General features: G+C 49.7%; 2 protein-coding genes and 2 non-coding genes across 4 annotated transcripts; 3 read left to right on the forward strand and 1 right to left on the reverse strand.

Annotated features, from left to right (window-relative positions):
• Positions 1-326: 326 nt before the first annotated feature.
• RPS3 (ribosomal protein S3) lies at positions 327-5,911 on the forward strand. The gene is made up of 7 exons (XM_008707359.2): positions 327-434; positions 1,616-1,746; positions 2,219-2,312; positions 2,798-2,892; positions 4,526-4,713; positions 5,179-5,375; positions 5,836-5,911. Exons 1-6 carry the CDS (start codon positions 405-407, stop codon positions 5,370-5,372), a joined length of 732 nt encoding a protein of 243 aa, XP_008705581.1. The 5' UTR covers positions 327-404; the 3' UTR covers positions 5,373-5,375; positions 5,836-5,911.
• Positions 1,320-1,467, forward strand: LOC121103004. Its single transcript, XR_005835150.1, has one exon. It is a non-coding gene; the product is annotated as a small nucleolar RNA SNORD15 (small nucleolar RNA).
• Positions 4,929-5,072, forward strand: LOC121103003. Its single transcript, XR_005835149.1, has one exon. It is a non-coding gene; the product is annotated as a small nucleolar RNA SNORD15 (small nucleolar RNA).
• A 9,087-nt stretch (positions 5,912-14,998) lies between the features above and the next one.
• KLHL35 (kelch like family member 35) lies at positions 14,999-22,546 on the reverse strand. The gene is made up of 6 exons (XM_040630682.1): positions 21,678-22,546; positions 20,266-20,450; positions 18,529-18,647; positions 17,721-17,909; positions 16,197-16,385; positions 14,999-15,230 (listed from the first exon to the last, which is right to left on the reverse strand). Exons 1-6 carry the CDS (start codon positions 22,544-22,546, stop codon positions 15,042-15,044), a joined length of 1,740 nt encoding a protein of 579 aa, XP_040486616.1. The 3' UTR covers positions 14,999-15,041.
• Positions 22,547-25,957: the final 3,411 nt, after the last annotated feature.

Here is a 25,957-nt window from a genome sequence, read left to right on the forward strand (position 1 = left end):
TCATTTGGAACGGAGAAAATGGACACAGATTAGAAGGGCTGGACCTAAACGAACTTCATTGAGTGTAGAGTGTAGGGAGCAGGATTCCACGCTGTTACTGTGTGAGCTTATACCTGTAATTTCCATCTCTGTGCCTCACGTTGCTCACTTTTAAGCTAGTAGAAATTGGACAGTAGGTTCCCCTGCAGTTCTCGAGTTCTGACTGATGTGCTCCCTTTCCTGTTTCTGCCTATAGGTGTCTCCATTACCCTTCTTTTTTGCTTTAATGCCTTCCTAAAAACTACAACTCCCAGGAGCGCCTACAGGCGTCGACGTCGCGCAGTTCTTTGTCGTCGCTCGCGCCCTTTATACCTACTTCCGCCCACGAGCTACTTCCTTTCTTTTCCGGGGCGCACGGCGGCAAGATGGCGGTGCAAATTTCCAAGAAGAGGAAGGTGAGACGCTGGGGCCCAGGTCCGGGGAACTCTGGCGGCGCGCGGGCTGGGGCTTGTGGAGATGCCGTCGCGAGACCTGCAGCTCCGTGCCGTGCCTCGGGAAGCGGCTTGGGCCGCGTGGCATTCCCGCGAGCCGCGGATGGGGGCGGATTGAACGCGGGGCCCGAGCCGGGCGAGCGCAGTTTGACGGCGGAGAGGAGCGAGTGATTTCTGCCGCTTCTGCGCGAAGAGCAGAGATGAACACCGGGCGCCCCTCCTGCCCGGGACAAAGCGCTTGTGAGCATTTCTTGGTCAACAAATAGCTTTAGTAAACATGCGGTATTTTGAGAGGTTGAGCCATTTCCCCTCACGTCTCACGTCGTGACTTTGGGACGGGGAGGTAGCAGCGTGTTCCTGCCTTCTGCGTGTCAGGGTGCGGCCTTCTGACCCCAAAGACCTCGGTTTGGGAAGGCTGCTGACGATTTCTTGGTCTGTCTGTACCCCAAGGAAACTCGGGCTAATGGAAGAGACCTGGAAAGAGCGCTTGCTTCATCGAGATTTAACTTTTCGCTTTTCCGTGAGCGAGAACTGTGTAAAGTCAGTTTGCGTTAGAAACGGGCAGCTAACTTGTCACTTTGTATGTACATGATACTGTGTTACTCCACGTCCTTTCTCGAGTCAGGATTTACCAGCAAGACAGACGTACTTTAAGGCAAGATAACATGGCTGGGAGCCTTCTGATGGTCCAAGTTGTGTCTACCAGTGAGACTACTTAAGTCAGTGTATTTTTCTTAGTTACAAGGGTAGCATCTCTGCTGTACTGAATGAATGAGTTGTGGATGTGCCATTTTAAGAGCAGCTTTTTGCTTAGCGTGTGTACGCACACATGAACAAGTCTTGAAAACCCTTCAATGAAGAGACGATGACGAGTCTGACTGGAGGTCTTATCTTTGCCATGTGGCCCCTACTCCTTGCTGCGTTCTGTGGCGGTTTTAAGGGCCCCTGGGTTAAAGTAACTTCCAAAAGACGACCTCGAGGCATTTGTCTGAGAAGGGTTGCTACATTAAGATTGGAACAAGGGTAATAGAGTGGGTTGTTTGTTCAAGGTGTCGAATTTTGATGAGAGTTGGATTGGCAGAAGGACTAGGCAGGAAAAGGACCCTGCGTCCATGTTCTAATTTTGAATTTTCCCTTTTGGTTAGTTTGTCGCTGACGGCATCTTCAAAGCTGAACTGAACGAGTTTCTCACTCGGGAGCTTGCTGAAGATGGCTACTCCGGGGTTGAGGTCCGAGTTACACCAACCAGGACAGAAATCATTATCTTGGCCACCAGGTGAAAACTCATTTTCTTGGCTGTCACGTGTAATTGTTGTATATACTAGGATGGTGTATTCTGTAAACTTAAAGGGACAACCAGTGTATTGGCCTTCACAAATGTAAATTTTCTCTTTTTTTTTTTTTGAAGATTTTTATTTATTTGAGAGCACAAGTTGGGGGGGGGGGTGGAGGAACCGAGAGAGAGGCTTGTCGAGGGAGCAGGGAGCCCGATGCTGGGATCTGTCCCAGAGCCCTGGGATTGTGACCTGAGCAGAAGGCAGACACTTAACCGACTGAGCCACCCAGGCGCCCTGCAAATGTAAATTTTCTTAACTGCGTTTTAAATCTGACTCTATCTAGTTCTTGTCATCCAAAATTTATATATTCTATGTTAGATGAATGAGATTTTACTCTCACATATATGTAAAATTTAAAGCCATGTTTGGAATTTTATGAGAGCTTTAAATTGTTCATTTGTATTTTTTCAGGACGCAGAATGTTCTTGGTGAGAAGGGCCGGCGGATCCGGGAATTGACTGCAGTGGTTCAGAAGAGGTTTGGTTTCCCTGAGGGCAGTGTAGAGGTGAGTGATTGTGGTTTATGCCAGAGATTACTGTGGTCCTGGAAATGGTTATTTAGGATGGTATGTTTACAAACCCATACTGTCATGAAGACCTTAGTTATGATCACTGAGTATTGTAAATGAATTGGTATTTTGTTGAAGTTACTTTAATAAGCAGTGGATTTCCTTTTATAGTCCTTTTCTGCTCATTTCTGGTGGGTAAGGGATTTTTTGCATTCAACTTGGTAATAGTAATGGTACAAATGATGGATTGGCTACCACATCAGTTGGTGTAGCTGTAGAAAGAGCCTGGGGGTGGGAGGACAATAAGGAGAGATTCAGACTATGTCACAAAGTGCAGGCTACATGGGGGTAGTTGAAGTGTTTTAGTACTTGAGGGATGCCACAGTGATAACATGCTTGTATGATGAATGCAGTGATTTCTTTACTGAAAACAGTGGGGAAAGTTAACAGGTTTAAGGGTGTGCCCTGTTTCCTTCTTAAAGCTTTATGCCGAAAAGGTGGCCACAAGAGGTCTGTGTGCTATTGCCCAGGCAGAGTCTCTGCGTTACAAACTCCTAGGAGGCCTTGCTGTGCGGAGGTAAGTGTTCTGAGACTTTTAATAATTATGTTTTAAAGAGTGGTCAGCGCTGTAAAGGTAGTACTCTTCTTGGTGCTTTGGGAATAGAACAGAAACAACTCCAGGGAGGGGAGGTTACGATTCCTGTTGAAGTTACTCGGCTCCATTAAGTGTGGGGATTATAAAGAGGTGAGACCTAGTCCTGAGGGGGGGAGCTTATCTATGAGCAGTATGTAGGTAGTGATGTGAACAGGGGTGACTATAAAGGGCATGAGGTAGCTAGATTGGCTCTGGAGGTGGGCTTACTGATGAGATTTCAGTAGGAGTTATTTGTGCAATTTCACTATTGTGAAGTAATTGGAATGCTTTGCCTGGGTGTATGAAATTTAGATGGTACTTCCTGCAGAGTCCTGGGAGGTTTTTCAGCAGGGGAAGGACATGAGAGCTGTGCTTTAGGAAGGTTGACCTGGTGGGGAGATGGGTGGCAGGAAAGGCTGTAGGTAGGGACATACAAGAAAGACTGGCTGTCTGCTGTGAATGCCAGCTACATCAGTTAGAACCACGGTCCTCAAAAGCTTGGTTCCTGGGCCAGCATCACTGCCATCATCGAAGGACTTGTTAGAAATAAAAATTCTCAGTCTCCACCTACTAAAATGGAAAGTGGGGGTGTGGCCCAGCAACCTGGTCCAGGTGGTTTTTGATTTGGAAGTTCTGAGACCTGAGCCACTTACTGAACTTCTGGCCCTTGGATCTCCTATTTGTAAATGGGGGTCATTATATCCACCTCACCTTTTTGTGCTGATTAAATGATGTGAAGGAGCCTAGAGTGGTGGGACCTGCTTTACCTTCCTTGTTGAAGATGGCAGCTAGCTCTTAGTATGTCCTAGGGTATACAGTAATAAATGAGTTGGGGGGAGATGATATTTTAAGGCTTACTGTCACTTTTTTAGGCCTAGAAATACCTTTTTCCGGCACTCTAGTCAAGAGAGCTAGGAGCCTACGTTAGTAGAGTTCCTAATGAACATGAATTCTGGAGGTTGAGGAATATTTAGTAAACCATAAAGGGGCCACTTAGTGACTGGGGTACTTCTGGGTTCTTACTGATTGCTTACCTGATTGTGAAATGCTGCGGCTTAGTTAAAGTCCGACTTTTGGTTTCAGTTCAGGTTATGATCTAAGAACCATTAGGTTGAGACCCACATCCAGTTCTGTGCTAAGTGTGGAGCCTACTTAAGACCCCCCCTCCCCAATTCGTGCATGCCGCCTTTCCCAAATAAAAAATAAGTAAAAATAACAGTATATTCTTGAGTCTATAATTGCCTATTTAATTGGCCTGGTGTGAGGCCTTGACTTTACAGGTGTTTTTTGTTTTATTTTAATCTTGAGGTGATTCTAATGTGCAACCAAGGTTGGGAAGCACTTGGTTAGAAGGAATAGGCATGTATTCCCTAAGGAATCATCTTAAGATGAGGTGTGATGGGCGTGAAGGAGAATTGCCAGGCTCTGGTCAAATTTATTCTCCATTAAAGGAACATTGAAGTTCGTGCAGACTAGTGAGTCTTGTGTTTTTGTTCTTTTTAACGTGGTGTGGGTAGGCTTGAACAGTCTTGTTTTGGTGATAACAGGTGGATATCTGTCTCTCGTTCTCCTGAAGGGCCTGCTACGGTGTGCTGCGGTTCATCATGGAGAGTGGGGCCAAAGGCTGTGAGGTCGTGGTGTCTGGGAAACTCCGAGGACAGAGGGCTAAGTCCATGAAGTTTGTGGATGGCCTGATGATTCACAGTGGGGACCCTGTTAACTACTACGTTGACACTGCTGTGCGCCACGTGCTGCTCAGACAGGGTGAGCAGCTGGGAGCGCTGGAGGCAAAGGGCCTCTAGCACAGATGCGGTTTTTCACGCACAGCTCCGTGTTGGGGAATTCATTCTGGGAGTAGCGGAGCATGTTTATACTCCAGTTGGGGTTATTGGTGAGCTGTATTGCACTGTGAGAAGCAGAGTGCTGAGATCAGTCAGATCTGAGAGTTGGTTTGCTCTTGTCTCAGCCACCTGTGTACCCTTCAGTGATGACACGATGACGAGTCAGAAAGGTCACGTCCTGCTCTTGGTCCTTGTCAGTGCCACGTTCTGTGGTGCTGTGCATGGGTTCCTTTGCAAAAGTGTCCTGTTCATTGATTGATTAGAGGCATTTGTCTGAGAAGGGACCAGACCCAGGGGTGTTGAGTAACCTGCTGTTGTCTTCCTTCTGCCCTGTCCAATCGTGGGACCAGCGCAGCCGCAGCTAGACTCTAATCACGGCGTCTTCTAGGTGTGCTGGGCATCAAAGTGAAGATCATGCTTCCCTGGGACCCGAGTGGTAAGATTGGCCCTAAGAAGCCCCTGCCGGATCACGTGAGCATCGTGGAGCCCAAAGATGAGATACTGCCCACCACCCCCATCTCGGAACAGAAGGGTGGGAAGCCAGAGCCACCTGCGATGCCACAGCCGGTACCCACAGCATAACAGGTGTGTCTCTAGGGGCTTCCTGGGGTGGGGTAGGACCCTTTTCCCTTGTCTTCCTACTGATAGTATATCCCGTACTGTGGCAAGCACTTGATACATAAACATTGGACTATACTGCTTTACAACACAGATTGGAGCCAGGGGCCCATTTAACCAGGGATTCTGTAGGGAGGGGTATTTGTCTTGGTCTCCTAAGAAGTTCCTATGTTGACCACTGTGTTTGAAACAAGATTTTTCTTTGTATTTGCTTAAAGTCAAGGCACTCTTGTTAGTAATACGTTATCTGGTTTTCATCAGCCCCTTAAGCAGCTAAAACAGTAACACCAAGCCTCTTGTATGCCCAGTACCTTTGTTCCTAGGTGTTCCGTGTGTATGTATTCTTCACGCAAACCCTAAATGGGAAATGAAAGAATCCAATATTTAGGTGAAGATTCTGTTCTTATTTTGCTTTATTTGGTTTCAGGGTCTCTTTGGCAGCTGGATCTGGAGGCTGGATTTTAATCTATAAAGACCTTTAATAAAATGTTCGAGAAAGACAACATGGCGTGAATAAGATTGTAATGTGCACTATTTGGTCTGAGAATTCTATTGCCCCAAGGGAACATTACTTGATTGATTTTTCAGGGCTGCCTGGCTCACTTTCCCTGCCTGCTTTCCCTGAAATCCTTGGTTTTAGCTGTGCTTGTGAGGCCAGAGCCAGAACAGGAGGACCAAAGAGAGCTAACCAGAGCAATATCCTGTAAATCTGGTGAAAGCGAAGGCTGATTGCTAACAGCACAGCACCTTGATTAATTCACCTGCAGTTTGGGGTTGTAGGTTTAGAAGAGGGATAGATATATATGTTTAAGATGGTTTTCTTTTCCTGGTGCATAAGGAAATCTTTTTTTTTTTTTTTTTTTTAAGATTTTATTTATTTGTCAGAGCACATGCACAGGCAGAGGGAGAAGCAGGCTCCCTGCTGAGCAAGGAGCCTGACTCAGGACTGGATCCCAGGACGCTGGGATCATGACCTGAGCCGAAGGCAGACGCTTAATCCACTGAGCCACCCAGGAGCCCATAAGGAAATGTTACTGTGCATAGAAAAAAAATTACAGTGTCCACTATATTTTGGGTCATTCTACGCTATATAGGTAGTTTTTACATAATTCTCCATTTCATCCTGAGCATCTCTGAAGCATGAAGGGAATTTGCTTGTTCCTCTGAAGAGCCTGAAACAGAAGTACGTTTTCCTAAGCAGTGTAGAGCTGTTAGTCCTCTTAGCCATTTACTCGAGAAGAGTGTAAAGAGCATTTACATTGTCTACAGTTTGTCATGTTGAAGTGTTTTCTATTGCTAGCTATAAGAAATTGGGTCATCCTCGTTTGTTCAGGTGAAACTAGTGCGGGACAAGGTGGCATGAAAATCCTACGTGACTGTATAGCGAATGAGTTCTGTTGGGAGCACAGTGACAAATTGTATCTCTGCCCCTCTCCTTCCAGGACCTTTGATGTTTATACTGTATCTAGACTGGAACTTCTTACTGTTTTTGTCAGTGTTAATGGAACTGAGACCACGTATCATTAGTAGAGACACTCCCCTTCAGAAGTCTAGCCTCTGGCATAGCTAATCTGTTAATGTACATTTGCTGTGTTTTAGGGAATGGACTGTATATTGTAGTTATTGTATTATTAAGAACTAGAGCCTGAATAAGAAGATGGAAATATTCTGTATTTCCCTATGCTTGCCCTCACCTTGAGGTGACAGTCTCTCAGGCTGATGAAAGTTTTCTAGGAAGGGCTGAAGGTGAGGTGGTTTTGAGTAGACAAGCTGGTGTTGGGCGGCCTCAGTACTGCACATGCGTAAAGAGATTTGAGTGCCTTGAATAAATGATTCTGTGCCCACCCCCAAGTCTGATGCAATACAGGCAGCTATCATAAGGTTTTATTTATCCCTTCTGGGTAAAACGAACAGCATTTTGCGATTTTACTAAAAAGCGTTTGAGCTAGGCTTCTTAATTCTTGTACTGCTGGACTTCTGTAGTTCAGTTGCGAGGGGATTTTCTGTTATGAAGGTAGTTCAGCTAGTATGAGCATCCAGAATACTGGGTGCTGGAAACCGGTTAAGGCAGTCGTGGTCCTGTAGGACCTCAGCGGCTGGTACTAGCACAGCCAGTCACAGGTCTTCGTGTATCACATTATGTGATTGTTTAAATCCCTTACTTTCAATCTACTTAAAACTGGAAGTTGGGGGTGTTGGATTCAGAAGTGCTGTTAATGTCCCACCAGGGGGTGCTGTAGCAGGACATAGGTGCCAAAGTAGTAGCTTGGGGAAGGAAAGTAAAACTCATTGAATTGTGTACCCCTGTGGAAAACTATGCAAATTAGTGTGCACGGGTAAAGTTTGAATTAACAGCATGAACGCCCCTGGATAGCCATTACTCGGGTAAAGAAAGGGAGGCTTTGGGGTATTTAGCCATTTCAAAAAACCATACGAAATGCAGAGCTTAGGTAAGCACTAACCACAGCCCATGAAGAAATGCACATTACCTTAAAGGATGTTACCACCACCCCTGGACTTCCAGTAAGTTCTTCCACTGCCTCCTTTGTGTCAGTCCCTTTAAAGTTGAGAGTTCCTGGTGTGAATATCTGACTGGTTAGTCCTGTGTCCAATCCAGCTGCTTGAGCTGGGGAGAAAGATAGCTAGCCCCTTGGTTTCCATATAGAGGTGGGGCCCAGATTTGCACTCCCCTCAATAGCAAGGTGTTGACGCTGAGCAGCTAAAACTTGTGGAATGGCCCTTGGAACCCACTGGTGGAAATCTGGCTGATGGCAACATGGAAGCAAATGACATCCTTTCGTGGACTTTTCACCAAAAGGTTACCGTCCAGCTCTAAAGAGTTAAGTTCTAGTCATTAGGATTCCCGGCACCAGGACAGGGGCTTCAAGCAGGAGCTGGTTGATTAGCTTGTCGGTCAGGCAAGGACAGAATAGCTGGTAGGATGTAAGAACTTGGAAAGAGGCCCAGGGGGCAAGCAAGGGTCCAGGACCAATGGATAGCACTGTTAATATGGAGAACCAGGAGAAGTACAGAAGCTGGTGGCATCGGAGGACAATGGGTAGAGGGTGTCTTGGGGGTCTGGGGATCTGCCTCCAGACAGAATCTTCTTCTGGAGCCTACAGCAGGGTGATGTGTGGGGTCTGCTCCTCACCTCAAATCAGCCAACCCTCTAGCTGGGAAATCAGCAAAGGCTATGGAAATGTTCAAGCCTGGTGGAGTGGAGGATACCTTTCTCTGCAGAGTGTTTTAAAAAGATTGGAAAGGTGGGGAGAAGCTAAGCTTTGCAATCAGACCTGGGTTCAAATGTGACAGCAGCACTGATCTGCCGAGGGTGAATCTTCCTGATCCTCAGCATCTCAACAGGGCTGTTGGGAGTTAAAGAAGACCTAACTATCAATACCTGTCTGTAGTGTTTATCATCTAGCGTATTATCTCTGGAGACAACAGCTAAGAGCCCAGGCCTTCCAGCCAGACTCTTGAGTTCAAAACCAGGTTCACAGTCTCATAGCAGAATGATCATGGGGACATCAGTTAACATCTCTGAGCCTCTTCTCATCTGCCTGTGATTTCATAGCACAGTGCCTGACCCATAGGAAGTCCTCAGTCAATGTTAGATGTTGTTACTATTGAGTACTTAAGCATGTCCTCTTGGGAATCAATAGCTTAACTTCATGGTATTGGATTCTCCCCATCCTAACTGTAAGGCTCTGACCGTAGAAACCGTGGTTTCTGCTTGTATTGTGAAGTGGGCATCGCTGGTCAGGTCTCACTACCCCATTTTACAGGTGGTGAATTTGGCCTTTTACCATGCCATGTTCCACCTGTGAATGTTCCTGAGCTCCGGTGTTGCTGTGTATTAATATAGCTGCTACGTGTTAGGGCTTGCCAACACCAGGGCAGGAAAGCATTCAAGGATCTTTGAGAGTCAACATTTTCAACCTCAAAAGATAGGTTTTCTTACTACTTTTTTCTTCCTCAGGAACATGAGACTTTGATGTTACTTTATCTATGAAACAAACCATTTCCCTAGTTGTTACTGATCGAAACTACATTTATAACTTGATAAGCAACGTGATCTTGGTGAGAAATAACTGTTACCTCCCTGAGCTTGCTGTAAACACTTCATTAATCTTCTGAACATCCCTGTAATGGGCCAGTTGCATTACTTCATTTTATATCAACTTTAACCCACATCATACATCTTAGGGGAATGTGTGATTTCTCTTAGGCTTTGGAAAATATTTAGACTATGTCAAGATCCCTACTTCCGGTTTGAGAACCAATATGGAGCCCTAGATTGAGAACAACTTACCTGATTCTAAACCCTCATTTTTACAAATAAGAGTCCCCGTGGCTCAAATTCAAATGAGACCATGCCTCTGCTTCTCAGTCCAGTGTTGTACTAGCAGCTTGGCCAGCCAGGTGCAGCTGGGCCTCCGACCACTGATGGGGGAGGGCTGCTGTGATGGGTTCATCCCACCCTCCATGACCAGCCTGCTCCCGCCAGTCCTTTGGTGAGCCAGAGGAGCTGGACCCTTTGAATCCCAAATTGCTGAGAGAGGATAGGGCTCCCCTGGCCTTTAAGAATATTTTTGCTTTTTAGAGGGAGGAGAGAAAGCAGAGACCCAGCAATAAGGCCGCTTTCCCTTCAGGGATGGGAGACCAGAGGTGATGGAGCTTTGCTCACTGGTTTTCCCTCAATACAACAGGAAAAATAGCTCTCGCTATTTACCATCTGAGTCTAATAGACACACTCCCTTTTATATTTTAAGTCACTTTACAGATAATTTACAGAAGTGAGAATAAAGGGAAAGTGGAAAACCATTTTATAAATTTTACAAGTATTCAGATAAGTATTTAAAAATACTAAAATTTTGGGACACCTGGGTGGCTCAGTCAGTTAAGCGACTGCTTTCGGCTCTGGTCATGATACCAGGGTCCTGGGATTGAGTCCCACATCGGGCTCTCTGCTTGGCAGGGAGCCTCCTGCTCCCGCTGCTTGTGCGCTTTCTCTGTGTCAAGTAAATAAATAAAATCTTTAAAGAAAAAATAATAAAATTTTAGCAAGCAGTAACAGCATCATTCTGAATATACTAAAAAACACTGAATGGGTGGGTTTTATGAGATATGGATTACATCTCGATAAAACTGCCATTCATATGTTCATGCAAATAGATACTTGTAAATGTGTATATACGTACATATGTATATGAATTAAAACAGCAAACGATTTCGTATTTTCCTTGCCCGGAAGACCTGTATACCCAAAAGAGCACGGTCCCTTGAATGCAGTTAAATGCTCATCAGCCACTATGTGTGAAGCTGGAATGTATTGATCTTATAACTACTGGTCCCAGGTTTCAAATACATCTCTAGTAGGCTCTAGCTTTTTCCTTCTGGGATTTTGGTTTCGGTTTTGTTTAGTTTTTGCACTTGCCTTGTCAACATGGAACACTTGAAAAATTTTGGATGGCTCATAATGTTGAAGAGAGGACAGTCATTTTCTCTGTTCCATAATTTTAAAACCTTTTTGATTTTGGATTTATAAAGATCAATTTGAATGACAAATCTAATGAATTTTTAAAATCTCTGCAGCAACTGTTTCCCCACAGTCACCCTAGTACATAGCTGCCTCAGCATGTTTCCACTTACGAACTGTAACAAACTATATCAAGTAAATTTGGGGGCATAGGCATCATAAAAGATGAATACTGTACAAAACAGGATGGTACAGGTCTTTGTCAGAAAATATTGTGCGATGAAATCCTTCCTGTCGAATGACTTAAAATGCTGTATTTCCTTTCTGTTTTTAGAAATACATTGTTCACTCACCAATTCTTGAGTTTAAGAAAATTCATGTAGGAAAGATTTTGCTTATATGAACAATGTCCCCATCCTCAGAGACTAAGAGTGCTCCCGTGTGTGTCTGCATTCATTTTCTGATTTGTCTGTATTAAGTGTGAAAGATCCTCTGTCCGTTTTCTTCTGTCATTATGGGTGGAAAATGAAAAATCTTGAATTCTCAGCCAACATCTCTGGACTCATACCTTCTTGAAAGATGATCTATAGTACTTTAGGGAATACAGTATGGAAACTGAAGGATGATGTAATAGTGATGGTATATTTACTAGTCCATCTTCTGGGCAGTACCATCCTCCATTTTGTCATTGTAGTCTTGTTTGGGAATAACTGATGAGGAACATGAAATAATTTTTAGGATGAAAGAAATAGCAAAATTTTTAAAGACATAGGAAAAATAAATTCATCATGATCACATAATATACTTTAGATTTATAAAAGCACCTAATGAATCCATATGGTGATTGTAAGAGAGAATGAGTTTTATGTCTTTTTTGAAAGGTAAGTAAATTCATTGTTTTTTAGAAGCCCACTAAGAATAACTGATAAAATAACAATCCTTACAAAGAGTTAGAACTTCTCAAAAAAGAAACTAAAAACTAAATTTGGGTCCCATGGCTTCTGATGGCATATGAAGAGTTAATTGTTCTCAGCTGGGGAGAGTATGGCAAATCCACGTGGCTAGGGAATCATATACTCAGAACTTGTGGTCTCGTTTCCTATTGGATAGTGACAGTCCCTCCCATTCAGCAGGCAGCCCAGGTGGGCTGAAGGAGCAGTGGGCTAGGAGCCAGGGAGGCCGACCATATTTGGTTTTGGGTCAAACCCACAGTCCTAGGAAATGAGGACACATGGGTGTGTAACCTTTTGCTTTGTATTGTGTTCTGTGAGCCTCACTCACCGGGGAGATGAACCATGTCTCCCCACTCATCCAACTGGAAGCCCCTAAGGGCAGGGACCAAATCCCAAGAGGCTGGGATTTCCCACGGTGGAAATGATGTACAGTAGTTCCCCCCCACCCCCTTATCCGTGGTTTCACATTCTGCGATTTCAGCTACCCGAGATCAGCCGCATTCTGGAAGCAGACGATCCTCCTTCTGACTTAGGTCAGGTCAGTAGTAGCCTAATGCCGCATCATGATGGCTATGTCATTCACCTCATGTCATCTCACCCTGTAGGCATTTTATCTCACATCATCACAGGAAGAAGGATAAGTATAGCACAAAAGGTATTTTGAGGGAGCCCACATTCATATAACCTTTATTATAGTGTATTACAACTTTTATATGTTAATTATTAGTTACTTTAAATCTATTATTACTGTGCCTAATTTACAAATTAAACTTTATCCTAGTTATGTATGTATATGTAGGAAAAACAGTGTGCAGGGTTTGCTACCATCTGTGGTTTCAGGCATCCACTGGGGGTCTTGGGATGTATCCCCCACAGAGAAGGGAGGACTACTGTCTTTTCTACTTCTAAATAACTCATGTGCAGCCCTCAACGCTGTTTTCTCAGATTAGCTTTCTCAGATTAGCAGAGCCTGGGCGAGGCTGCATGGAGAGAGCAGGCCTTGGAGGTGGCTGGACCCAGGGTAGAATCCTGGCTCTGCCACCACTCACCAGACCAGTGACATTAGTGGACAAATCACTTCACAACCCTGAGTCTCTTATTTCCTTATTGGTAAGTGGGGCAATAGTACCTACCTCCTGGGTATAAAATAGAAATCCAGGAAGCTTTGATACAGCATACTGAGGTGGGAGCGGGGTGGGCTCTTTTTCCGGGCACTGGGGGATAGAGAAATAAAGCTAACACCTTTCCTTCCTCAGGAAGCATTCTATGGGTATGTCAGGGAAGACACGTCACGTATAAGGCCTGGCCACATGCCTGGTTGTGCAAGAGGGGCAGATAAGGAAGGGCGTAAGGAGAGAGGAGTCAGCTCTGAAGTAGAGGCTGTCGGATCTGCCCAGGCACAAAGCAGGAAAGGGCACTGGCACTTGGATGGGAGAGCATAAATGGTCATTGGTGGGGAAATGGGGTGGTCTGCTTGGCACACAGGAAGTGCCCGGCCCGGTGAGGTACCCACGTTCTCAAGATTTTACCCTGAATTTGCCCCTTTATCACTCAGGCTTTTGCTTGGGTGGTCAAACAATACAGCACCTTTTTTGCTTTGTCCTGGGTGTTATCTGTGGGGTGGGGACAGGCAGGCTCTGAGGGGCTGGGCATCCCCACCACTCCCCTCCCCTCCTGCCATTATCAGCTGTGTCCAGATGGTCACAGGCTTCCTAATCTGAGATAATCAGAGGGTAGCAGCTCAGCTGGGACCCAGGCCTTTGTGCTGGGCTGTGATGGGCCAGCCCCAGCTGGAGAGACCCCACAGATAGGACCCTGGGGCTTTGGAAGACAGGGAGGGGCATGGAGCTGGCCCTGTGCCGGAGGGGATGCGAGGAGCAGATGATAGCTCTTCAAAAGGCAATCTGAGTGCACATGATGGGGAGCCCCAGATGGGACCTGGCCAGCTCCTCTGGGCCTCAGAAACACAGGCATAGGACCTGAACCCACTGGGTCTCTGCCTCACAGAATATGTGACATCTTTTGTCCCCTCTTTCCTCTGAGCTCATCCCTCCCCCTCTAGCAGTTTTCTGTTGCTGCCTGTAGAGCCTCAGGCCACCTGGGTGCTTATGGTGGCACGAGGGGCTCAGGCCCGCTGGCGATGTGGGGGATCTCACAGGTCCAGGTGCAGAGCTGGGCTGGCTGGGTTCTCAGGCCTGGGGCTCCGGTGCCTGCTACCCTGGGCCTGCAGTTTGCTGCGAGCCTTGGCCTCAGGGCTGCTTAGCATCCCACAACTGTTTTCGGTTTTGTTTCTAGTTCTTTGATGAGGTGGGGAGCCCTACCTTGGCCCTGGCTTCTAGCAGTGAGGCTGGTTTGTAATCCCCTTTTTTTAAAGCTTTATCCTAGAGTCTGAACCCCAGAGCTGGAGCTTCACCCTTTCTCATGGTTTTATAATTCCACTGTTTCTGGTCCTTGGACATGTTTGCTTACTTGTAAGCCCAAGCCTCTATCTTTTTAGTTGTTTGGCTTTTAATTTTATCTGTTATTGCTAAGTGTTTGAATTGGAGAGGGTGGTTTAGAAACATCCTGACCAGAAGTGCTTCATAGATTCTGAAGCTTCACGGAATCTCATGAGTCATGGACTCTGCCAGTTACTAAGTATGTGATCTTGGGCAAGTCTCCTCGTCTTTTAAGGCAGTTCCTTTGCTGTAAGATACAAATCTTAATAACTAGCTTATTAAAAGTTAAAAAAAATGCAGTAACCTCAAATTTAAGGACTGATTACTTCTGGGAGGAATGTGGGAAGGAGTGGGTTTGGAAATGGAGGTACCTACAAAGGCATTTGTAACAATCTATTTCTTAAGCTAGATGGTGGAAACAGATTTTATTGTAATTCTTAAACTGTACAAAAATATATACTTTTTATGCATGAAATATTTCATAATTTTTAAAACATACCCACACTGCCATTTTGAAGGTAAACAAGGTAATATATGAGGGAGCTTTGTAAAGAGTCAAAGCAGGGAGCAGACACTGGGCATTACTTCTCCAGACAAAGGAGGCTTGAGCTGGAACACAGACCCAATCTTAAAGGTTTTATTTCTATAAGAAAGGGGGGCAATAAGTTAAGGGGCTATTTACATGGAGGTACCATGAGGGGAGCCGTGGTGAGCCTGAAACCCTCCTTTCTCTGCTTCCTGGCTCAGGCTGTTCAAGTCTGAGTTACCTGCCCAGGCTCTGAATAATGGTGAGGCAGCCATGGGAGCTGGTGCAGCGCTGTAGGGATGGCTGGGCCTCCACCTGCCCATTGTTGGGGTCAAAGGTGAAGACTTTGTCGGTGCTCTCCCCGAGATCATCCCGCCCACCAAGGATGTGGATCTTCCTGTCACACACAGTCACGCCACAGCTCTCCTGGGGAGACAAACAGAAAGATAATAAGCTATGGGGTCCAGTGTGGGGCTCCCTCTGTCCCTAGCTGGCCAGGCCAGACACTAAAACCTTGACCCACAGAATATGAGCAGGCAGTCTGGCAAGGCAGGCAGAAAGGCAAGAACTGGGTGGATTTGAGTTCAAGCTCTGGTGGAGCTTGAGCTTACTAAATGGCCTTAGACAAGTCACTCAAGCTCTCTGGGCCTCAGTTTCCTCCCCTGCAGAGTAAGAATATAGTACCTTCTTCATAAGGTTGCCTAACAGTTAATGGGGGTAAGCATGTAAAGCATTTTACATAGTGCCAGGAAGACAGTAAGCACTCCAGGAACAGTGACCACAATCACCGCCACCACCACCACTGCCACTGCCCTAAGACTCAGAGATGCCAGAAATCTCAAGCTCTTAGGATCACTGAAGGTCAGAACTGGCAGGGACCACCAGTCCAACCACACCCTTATGTAGTCTCTTTGGAGTTTCAGGGAAGGGGACAAGAGGGGGGGAGGCCAGGAATGCAGGGGCCAGAGCCTCCTGGGCCTCGACCTCCCTGCTCCAATATTACTAGGGCGGGGGAACTTACCACGTCCCTTCCCTACCCTGACCTCCCCACAACAGGCTGCCAGCTGGTGGCCTTCAGGACAAGAGACTGCAGGGTCATTCAGACCAAGACCTTCATCCAAGGCTAACGCACTTGGAACTGGGGTTCCATGCTCTGCCTTAACACGGCTTAACTGGTGGCCTTGGGCGAGGCTTCAGTCTCCCTCAGGCTGGTCTCTTCATCTGCGGAACACAAGGCTGATTCTCCGAATGAGGACAAAGCTAGGGAACTGTGTGTAACTGCCTAGCATGGAGCCAGACACACGCACAACCTGAGTTCCACGTCCTTAAACGTGGGACTTTGTGCTCCCGAATGGAACGAGTACCAAGGCTGGGCCGGGAGCCTCTACTTACCACAGGGCTGGGGAGGACAGCTGCCTCCCGCCAGACATCTGCGCTAGGGTCATAGGTGAAGATTTTGTTCATGAGGCCCCCCACCACATAGATGCTGCCCTCAAAGGAGACAGCCTCGAGACACCGCTGTGAGAAAGGTGCCGGCGATCGCAGGCTCCACCGGTCCTCCTTGGGGTCAAAGCACTGCACCTGAGGGGCAGGAGGAGGGGCTGTGGTGAAGCCTCACCCCCCAGCCTCCCTGCTGCCCACATCCTCCCACCTCCCCAGCAGGGGGATTCATTCAACACATTCGCTTGTGTCTACCACACCTGAGCTAGCATGGGGGGGCGGGGGGCAGAGACCTACCATCCCTGCCCTCAAGTGTGCTCGGTCTGGTTCCACATTCTGGCCCCAGCCCTGGACTTCCTTTGTCCAAAGCCGCCTCATCTTTCAAGCAAGGTCTGCATCCCAGGAGGTGGAAGTACCAGCTGCACTAGTGCTGTAGAAAGTCCTCAGAGAGCAGGCCCTCCATAGAGATGCATTTCTTATTGCACACATTGTCAGCCCTCTTCCCTCCCCCTGGTGCTCTGAGCTCATGCCAAGATTCCAGCTGGGGTGTCTTGCAGCTGGAATCCCTACAGCTGTCCACAGGCTTCCCAGGCGCACGGGTGTCCACACCTTCGAGTCTCGGAGAGCTTATACTATCCTCCTGTTCACCTTTATTTCGTCTGCTCAGTTGTTTCTTTGGAGGCTCCTGGAGTGGCCCATAATGAATCAGTAATGCGCCAGAGGGCAGCCCCCCGCCAGCCCCAGGAAGGGGTAGGTGTGTGTGTGGCAGGGGGGTGCGGAATAAGGAGGGGTGAGGGATCCCAGTTTAAAGATGCAGATCCTAGGACCACAGACTTGCGAGGCCATCAGGGGAGGGAGGAAGCTGCTGTCAAGAAGACGGATTTTTATTCACAGAAAGCCTAAATGTCCAGCAACAGAAAGTTTGGTTGATGGACTACGGTTCATCCACCCCAAAGACTATTACACATTGAAATGATGGCTGTGAAGAGTTTCTAAATATGTGGAAAATGCTTACCTTTAAATGAGAATAAAAAGCAGATTGCAAAATTTTACTAACAGTAACACAAAACGAAAACACAAAAGTAGATTCAGAAGAGGCCTGCAAGGCAATGCACCAAAATATTAAGAGTAGTTATCCTTTGGTGGTGGGATCATGGGTGATTTTTTTTTTCTTTCTCTGTGTTTTCTAAATTTTCCATAGTGTGTGGGTTTGTTTTGAACGAAGGAAAAACATTTTACTTGATCCCACCCCTGCCCTAACTTCATTTTTTAAATCTGTGAAACCCATATGGCACCAGCTCAAATATTCGGGTCCGGACCCGCTGTGGGGCCTAGGGGTCATCTCTCTGACGTCACTTCCTTGCTGAAACATGGGGTCACTCCTCAGGGCTGCTGAGCGGAAAGCGCACGAGGACGTGAAAGTGCCAGCTCTGCGCCCGGCACACGGCAGGCCTCCAGCGCCCTGTCCGCGCCCACCTTGTTGGTGCTGACGCCGTCCTGCCCGGCGCCCCCGATCACGTAGATGCTGCCCGCGCAGGACACCACTGCCGCGGAGCTCACGGCCTCGGGGAGGGGCGCCGCCGCCGCCCACGTGTTGGAGAAGGGGTCGTAGCGTTCTACACTGCGCAGGCGCCGAAGGCCGTCGAAGCCGCCCACCGCGAACAGCTGCGGATGAGGACAAGCACGGGTGGGGTGCCGAAGGAGCCTCCGCGGGGGCTCGAGGCCTTCTCTGCGTCTCAGCCCCACCGTCTCCGCTACGTGCAGAGAAACCCAGACACACAGGGCGTACATCCCAGCACCGCCAGCGCCCGGGCGGCCTCCCTCAGCGGGTTTTCTCTATTAACGGGGGATAATGATATGCATCTCTGGGATGGGTATTAGACCTGTCAAATATCTAGCACCAAGCTGATGCTTAATAATAGCTAGTAATTTATCGAGGGTTTATCACCTTACTTAAGTGATCTGAAGAAGCACTTTTCTTTTCTGAATTCGGGATGTAGCTTACAAAGATAATTAGATTTTTTTTTTTTTTAAGTGGCAGGGTCAAAGTTTACACCTAGTCTGTTTGGTCCCAGAGCCCACACTTTTGACCCCTGACCACTAGACTGTACTATTACCATAATTAGTATTATTATTAGCATTATCATGTAACTTTGGGCAAGTATCTTTCCTTTTTGGTGCTTAAGATCCCATCTTTCAGAGAGACTGTGTTTTGGACCTTCCCCCAGGAAGTCCACTGATCTGTACCTTGAGCCACAGGACAGCATCTGCTGTGTGTCCCTACCTGCCCCTGCATGACTGCCATCTTGTGCCTCCACCTGCCCTTGAGCAGCGAGGCCACCTTGATCCAGGTGTGCAGAGGGGTACTAAACATCCACACATCACGGCTGTTGATGTGGCCTCCTAGGGAAAGAGAAGCAGCTGTTGACTCCAGGCCCTCTTGGGGTCAACAGCACCCCTAAAGACCTAGAAACAAGGGTCCCCAGATCCAAGGAAGAGTTAAGGGTAGACCATGTGTTTTGAACAAATGGTGGGAAGGTGTGAGTTAGGACAAGGGGCAGGGAGTTTTGAGGGGAGAGGCCTGAGAGATTTAGGGAGGAGCTGATCTTCACTGGGTGCCTTATGGTGTTATGCCAGGCTCTGTACTCTGGGAAGCAAAGAGGGGGTCACTTAGAATTCAGCTGGAGATTAGAGTGCAAAGTGTGCCCAAGACAAGCATCAGGAATGTGTGGGGGACAGAGGCAAAGCAGGGCCACCTGCACTGCGATGGGCAAAGGTAGAGAGTGACTCAGTAACCCTGCCTCGTTCAGGGTTATGATTTCATGTCTGTTCTCGTCCCTCCAGGAAGTGTTAGGATTATTGGACATGTTTACAGACAGGAAATTCAGATGTGGCTTAGAGACCAGGAAGGCCCTGCTGAAGGCTCCATGGCCTTTTACTCTAGATCAATGACCAGAACTAGAACATCTAGTCTCCCAGGCTGAGCACTGGTACGCCCAGTGGGGCTAGGCCCTGGAATGCAGACTGTGGACTCTTCTTCCCCGTTCCTTCTGGGATTACTGACCAGGGACTTACCTCTCAGGAGCAGCCTTCCCAGGGACAACCATGACAGCATCCCTCAGCCTGAGCCCATGACTCAAGCCCCAGCTCTGTTTTGTAGCCCTTGACTCTGTGTATTCCCACCAGCACCCAGCAGAGGCCCTACGTGTTGTTCACAGGCCATCAGTAGCATTGGATAAGTTGTCCAGTAATTAAGTGTGGCCTGGATGTTCCCTGAGGCCTTTCTGGCTCATTCTTCCGCTCTTTATCCTTCCCAGACACCCACAGCTCCCTACAACAAGTGCAGTCTACCTAGGCCTGGAGTCAAAGCCTCCCTGATCTGACTTGACTCCCTTTCCTGCCTCATCTACAATACCTCCCCCCCTCTCCCAGGTGCATTCAACCTACCCTTTAGAGACCCGGGTACCTGGGATTCCTTTCTGCACATTCCTGTCTTCATGCCTTTGCCTGTGCTGTTCCCTCCAGATTTTCAAGGTCCAGCTGAAAAATCTGGTGGTAAAGTGAAGTCTGTCTCCCCTTCTCCAGGGGAGCAGGAACTGTTTTATTCGCTATCTAGGGCCTGGACCTCAGGGAGGGCACAATCCGTTGGTATCAAATCGATCTGTGTTTCCCCTAGCTTTACCATTTTTTGAGATAATGGTAAAATTCTTAACCTCCCCATAAAATGGGGTTGTAGGGAAAATTGATGAACTAATGCGAGCTGTGTAGCACTCTGTTCTGCACATAGTTGGTTAAATAAAGAGAAGTGATTAATAGTAATACGAATCGAAGTGGACATTGCTGAACGAAGGTCAGAGTCATACCAGCGACTGGCCCTGCAGGACGACATACCACTTCAGCCAATAGCTGTAGGTTATTGGGGGAAATCCCACCCCCACCTCAAGGCTGGGGAGAAAAGAGAGGCGTGAGAAGGAGGCCAAGAGCCAATCTTGTGGGGCTCCCGCTGCAGCCCTGCCCTCACCAGAGACATAGACGTCATTGCGGAGAGCACAGGCAGCGAACTCGGAGCGCGTGTAGCCTGGGAGGCTGGGCAGTGGGGTCCAGCGCCGGCTCTCTGGATGGTAGGCGTCGGTGAAGGGCAGCTTCAGGAGCCCCTTGCGGTCGCAACCGCCGATGACCACGATCACTTCAGCTAGGTCCATGAATCTGGCGTGGGGATAAGCCCAATGCCTGCTGACCCACACCCAAGTTCTGGCCCTCTCTCATCCCTTTGTTGACCACACTGTACCGTCCTGCTGCCCTTCCATGCCCTCATGCCCTTGTGTACTCCCTGCCTCCCAGTCCCATGCTGGACATGCCCTTTTGTACTCCCTGCCTCCCCGTCCCATGCGGGACTCTGCCACCTCCAACCTCCTTTCCTAGTATCGATGGGAAGAGAGTCACCAATCCTTAACCCCAGTCTACTGACATCTAAATTACAGGGAAAGGATCTTTACAGAGCCCTTACCTAAAAAAGTCACCTCGTTTAATTCTTATGATAGTTCTATTAGGCAGGGATTACAATTCCTTTTGCAGAGGAGGAAACAGAGGCTCACAGACTCTGTCTTGCTGTAAGTCATGGAGCCAATAAGTGAGACAGTTGGAATTCAAGCCCAGGTTGGCTGCCACTAACCCATTCTCTTTACCCTTTTCTGTCCTTCATCCCCGACTGCTAATTCTGCTGCCTACCTCCTACTATAACCATCTCCTAAACCCATTCCTTAATTAGTAATTCCATTGGACCAGGATACACACTCTTTCAGTAAAACATTCTCCCCTCCCACTAACCAACCCCTCAGGCTTCTGACCCCACCAGAATTTCCAAACCAAGCCACCGGCTTCCTACCTAATTTCTTTGACAAATATTGAGCATCTTCTTCATACCAGGCCCTGAGCTTAGTTTTGGAGACACAGTGTGGTTATACAGAGGTGTCCTGTCTTCTATCCCCGGGAGGGGGACAGACCGTCTTGGACTACTCCACCCAAAGTCTCCTGGTCTGTTGTTCCAGAGTAAGCCTCTTGCATTTTTTTCCAGGCCCTATTTTTATCCCTTACTAGACTGAGCTCTTGGACGGTAAAGGGTATTTCCAATTACTTCCAAGTCCCAGACACCCAGCACAAGATCTGCACAGAAGCAGCACTCAGAATTATGGATGGATGGGCAAGAGGAAGGATGTGTGCTAGGTGTGAGACCCCTGCCTCTCCGCCACTGGACTGTGAATTCTTCAAGGGCAGAATTCCCAATACTAAGCCCGTGAAGTATGTGCTGAATGAATGAGCAAATCTCATTCCAGAGGCTCGATTAAGTGATTGAATGAAAGGACACCGCAGGTATGAGTGGTTGCACAATCGGGGATGAGGGCGGCTGGAAGGCAAGGGGGCAGGGGGCCGTACCTCCGCGGCTGGGCCCGCAGCGCGCCGGCCTCGCGGCCCAGGATGAAGCAGGCGCGGGCCTCGAGCAGCAGCGGGCGGCACTCGCGGCTGGCCTGCAGCAGCTCGTCGGCCTCCACCTTCTCCAGGAAGTAGGCGGGCGCCAGCAGGGGCAGGCGCACGTGCTCCAGCAGGCGTCGCAGCTGCCCGCGGCGGGCCGGCGCGTCGTGGCGCACCCAGCGCATGGCCGCCTCGAACACGGCCTCCTCGCGCGCCACGCCCAGCGCCGGGTCGGCCAGCAGCGCCGCCACCTCGTCGGGCGCCAGCTCCAGGAAGTCGGCGTGGCGAGCCACCTCGACGAAGGCCTGGCGCAGCACGCGGCCGCAGCGCTCGGCCAGCGAGGCGAGCGAGAAGGCGGCGGCCACGCGGCGAAGCGCCAGGCTGTTGGCGGCGCGCAGGCGGCCCTCGAGGAAGCTGGCGCAGGCCTCGCGCAGGCCCGCCACGCCCAGCCGCTCGGCCAGCGCCAGCACGGCCGCCGCCTCGTCCTCAGCGCGCAGCCGCACGCCCGCGCCGTACACGTAGTCGAGCACCACGGCCAGCGCCGCCGCCGCGCCCGGCCCCGCCTCCGAGGCCACGGGCGCCACGGGCACCACCGCCAGGCCGCGCTCGGGCCGTCCAGCCGCGAACAGGCTGCGGAAGTAGGCGCTGCCCGCGCTGAGCGCCGCGCGGTGGCACGGGAAGTCGCGGCCGCCGGCGCGCAGCACCACGTCGGTGAGGGTGCCGCTCCGCCGGTACGCGTTGAGAGTCTGCAGAACGCGCTGCGCGTGGCAGGACCCCGCGCACGGCGCCAGGGAGCCGGGCTCCGACTCCTCCAGCGCTGAGCCCTCCAGCATCCTGCCAGGTAAAGAACACAAACAGCGTCGGAAAACCACCTGGCTGGGTCGGCGAGAGGGCAGGAGACCCCTCATCCGTCGATTCCGTTGTTGTTCGTTCCCTGGTTTACTCAAGCCGGCAAGCATGCATGTAACGCAGGTGCTTTCATTTACTCAGCTGCTCTGCCTTCCATCCCTCATCCAGAGGCGTAATGGCTGCAGGGATCTAGTCCCTGCCTACCTGCAGGTGGTCCCTGCCTTAGCTCTATCATCTTCTTCCTCGCTTACCCACTGCAGCCATATTACTCCTTCTGTCCTTCAGACTCGTTAAACTTTCATCAGTATCAGCAGGAGACAGATGGCAAGCTCTCAAATGGGATAATTTGCGGATTGTCTAATAAGGGGATGATTTACAAACACGTGGACGTTGTTTAGGGCCTCCCACAAGGGGTAAAGCAGTGCCCGTGGCCGCCAACAGCATGGAGACTTTACCTCTCCAACGTCCGGAATGGGAGGGCTGGGAGGTTACAGGAACCTGCGCAAAATATCTGTATAGGAAGGCCCCCTGACAGGAGCTGTGGAAGGGATTCAGGCTGCCCCACAGAGACCTAGTGTGGTGTGGGGAGGAACAGCTCTGCTCCCTCTTGTCACCCTAGTCTGTCTCCGGATCTCCTGTAGGTGCTCCCCACTGACCAGACCCTAATGATTTTATCTATTTATATTTTATTTATTAGAGTGGACGCACAGGAGTGGGGGGAAGGACATAGGGAGAGGGAGAGGGACAAGCAGACTCCCCGCTGAGTGTGGAGCCAGACACTGGGCACGGTCCCAGGACCCAAGATCATGACCTGAGCTGAAGTCAGATGCTTAACGACTGAGCCACCCAGGCGCCCCCTGATTATTTAATATCTGCCTCTCCTACAGCAAGTGCTCAGTTAATATCTGTTTGAGGTTGAGTGCATGTATTAAGCTAGCATGTATTTAGAGCCTTTTCTGTGTCAGGCAGTGAGCAAGACAGGCATAGACCCTGCTCTCCTGGCTCTCACAGCTTGGTGGGGGTCCCACAGGGGAGTGTGGGAGCCGATCGAAGGGGCACTAGACCCTGTTGCAGGGGCGTCAGGGAAGGTACCCCCTGACGGATCATCAGACTGAGAAGCATAGGGGGACTTAGCCAGGAGAAGGGAAGGGAGTGCAGGGAGGATGTCTCCATTTAGAGAACAATCTTTGCGAAGGCCCAGAGGGAAGGAGGGCAGGAGACTAGAACCCAGGCTGAGAGGGAAGTTAGTTAGCCCTCTCTCTAGTATGTTCTCCCCGTGTTCTCAAGGAAGTGCTGTGGGGAGATGGAAACAACTGGCTCTAAGGACTGATCCGGGTTCTAAACCTGCCTCTGTCATTGACTCACTGCAGGAGCTGTGCAAGTCACTCCCCTTCAGGCTCCTCTTCTGAAATGGGATCCTAATGCCCACCTCGTAGGATTGTGACATTGTGCTTACGAAGTGGAATATGAAAATGCTAGGAACATAGCACAGCCTCAGCTAACACAAGAGGAAGGAGCACACCAGTGCGCTGGCTGCTTTTATGTACGGAATTGCATTTGATCCTCACAACCCTGAGCCTTTCTTTAGATGCCCCCGCCCTTCTTTCAGTTTGTCCTAAGGAAAGAAGCACACAGGAAACCCGCCCTTCGGAGGTTGTGCTGAGAATCAAAGGAAGGGTGTTTGTGAAGGCACTCTACAGACTAGGGGGCAGTACTGGGCTGGTTGTGATTTGGCATTATAAACACACAGTCTCTGCTTGCATACCTCCAGGGACAGGGAGCTCACTTCTGTATGTGGCAACTTACTCCAGGGGAGCACAACTCTGCCCTCTACCTCTTGCCTCTCCCTCCATGCTCCTGATCCCACGTGCTCTGCCTCCTCTGAGACTGCTTTGCCCTGGAGGTCAGATCTTGCCCATTGTTAGTCTGGCTTTCACTGCTCACGCCCCGGTCATCCTGGGTGGTGGATCCCCATGTCAGGGTTACAGAAATGAGCTCCCTGGTGGGCAGGGTCCCAGGAGGCTAACTATGCCCAAGTAGAGGGGCTGGGCCCTGAACCCACCTGGCTCCAGACTCTGCATGCCTAGCTGCTCGGCCACACCTGCCAGGGTCAGGGCATGTCCTAAGGAGCAGCCCAGGACCAGCAGAGGGAGGTGAGAGAGGTCATCGGAGCGTGCTGTCCCCATTCCATTCTCTGCTGGCTGCTTTCTTAGCAAGCAGATCCCTGAGCTGAGATCCAGGAGGGCAGGTCTCTTCAGGGTAAGGAGGGACCTCTCCCTGCAGCACAAGGGGCTGCCTGGGGGCGGAGAGAGGGTCTCCTCCTGGGAAGTGCACCAGTACTTTTTCATTCTTTCTACTGCTGTCTCCTGTGCCAGGCACTGTGGTCACACTGGGATATCAGACTCCGTTTCCACCCTGGGAATTCCCAGTCTGGGGGCCAGAAGACCCAGTTGCGACGTGGATGGTAGGGATTCCCAGGGAGGGCTCTACTGGACGTTCTCCCGTCCTAGCGAAGAATCTAGGTGCCTCCAGCCAAGAGTTCTGATGCATACTAAGGGGTCTAGCCCCTAGAAGTTGACATGCCCCCCTGTTTCTTGTTCATACCCTCACTCACACACACGCACTCACACACACACACACACTCAGCCTTGTAAGACACCACATAGCCCTGCTGGTTGAGGGGCTAAGTCCCCGGATGTACCTGACACTTACCTGGCCATGGCCTCACCCGGGTGCTCTGCAGCTGCTGCTCTCATAGTGACCACTGCTGTCTGTCCTGCTGCTGCACCCCTGGCCGTCCGGGCTCCAGTGTCCTTGCCGCTCTGCCTGGACTCGAGCTCCGGCTCAGCTGCAGGAGGACAAAGGGGCTGGACGCCAGGGGGGAGGGGAGAGGAGAGGGGGAGAAGGGGAGGAGGGGACGTTGGGCTTTTGTTCCATTCTTGGACCAGCCCTGGGAGGGAAGGAAGGAAGGAGGCGCGAGTAAGCGTGGCATTGACTGTGCGTGCATCTCGGGGATCCTTGTACCTGGATTGGGGGTGATCTGGCACTGGCTGCGCCCCTGAGTAAATGCATGGACGTGAAGGTGTGTGGGGGGACTGCCCTAAGGAGCCGGGGTGTATCCGGGTGGCTGTGAGGGTACAGGTGTTCCAGGGTACCCGTATGTGAGTGTGGGAGCACACAGGGACGTGGTGGGTGTGACTAACACTGTGGCTGCATAGCTTAGGGGTCTCGGATTCCCTCCTGCCTCTGTGTGACTCAGCCTATCTGTGTTCCTGTTTGACAGCAGACATTGTCATCGTAGGACTTCATGTGTCTGGTTGACTGCCTAGTGTGTCCCTCTTTGTGTCTATGTGATCCTGTGTGTGACGTGGGTCTGTCTGTGCAGGACAGGGGGC

The sequence above is a fragment of the Ursus maritimus genome, unplaced genomic scaffold (genome assembly GCF_017311325.1).
Source record: "Ursus maritimus isolate PB19 unplaced genomic scaffold, ASM1731132v1 scaffold_16, whole genome shotgun sequence".
NCBI lineage: Eukaryota > Metazoa > Chordata > Mammalia > Carnivora > Ursidae > Ursus > Ursus maritimus.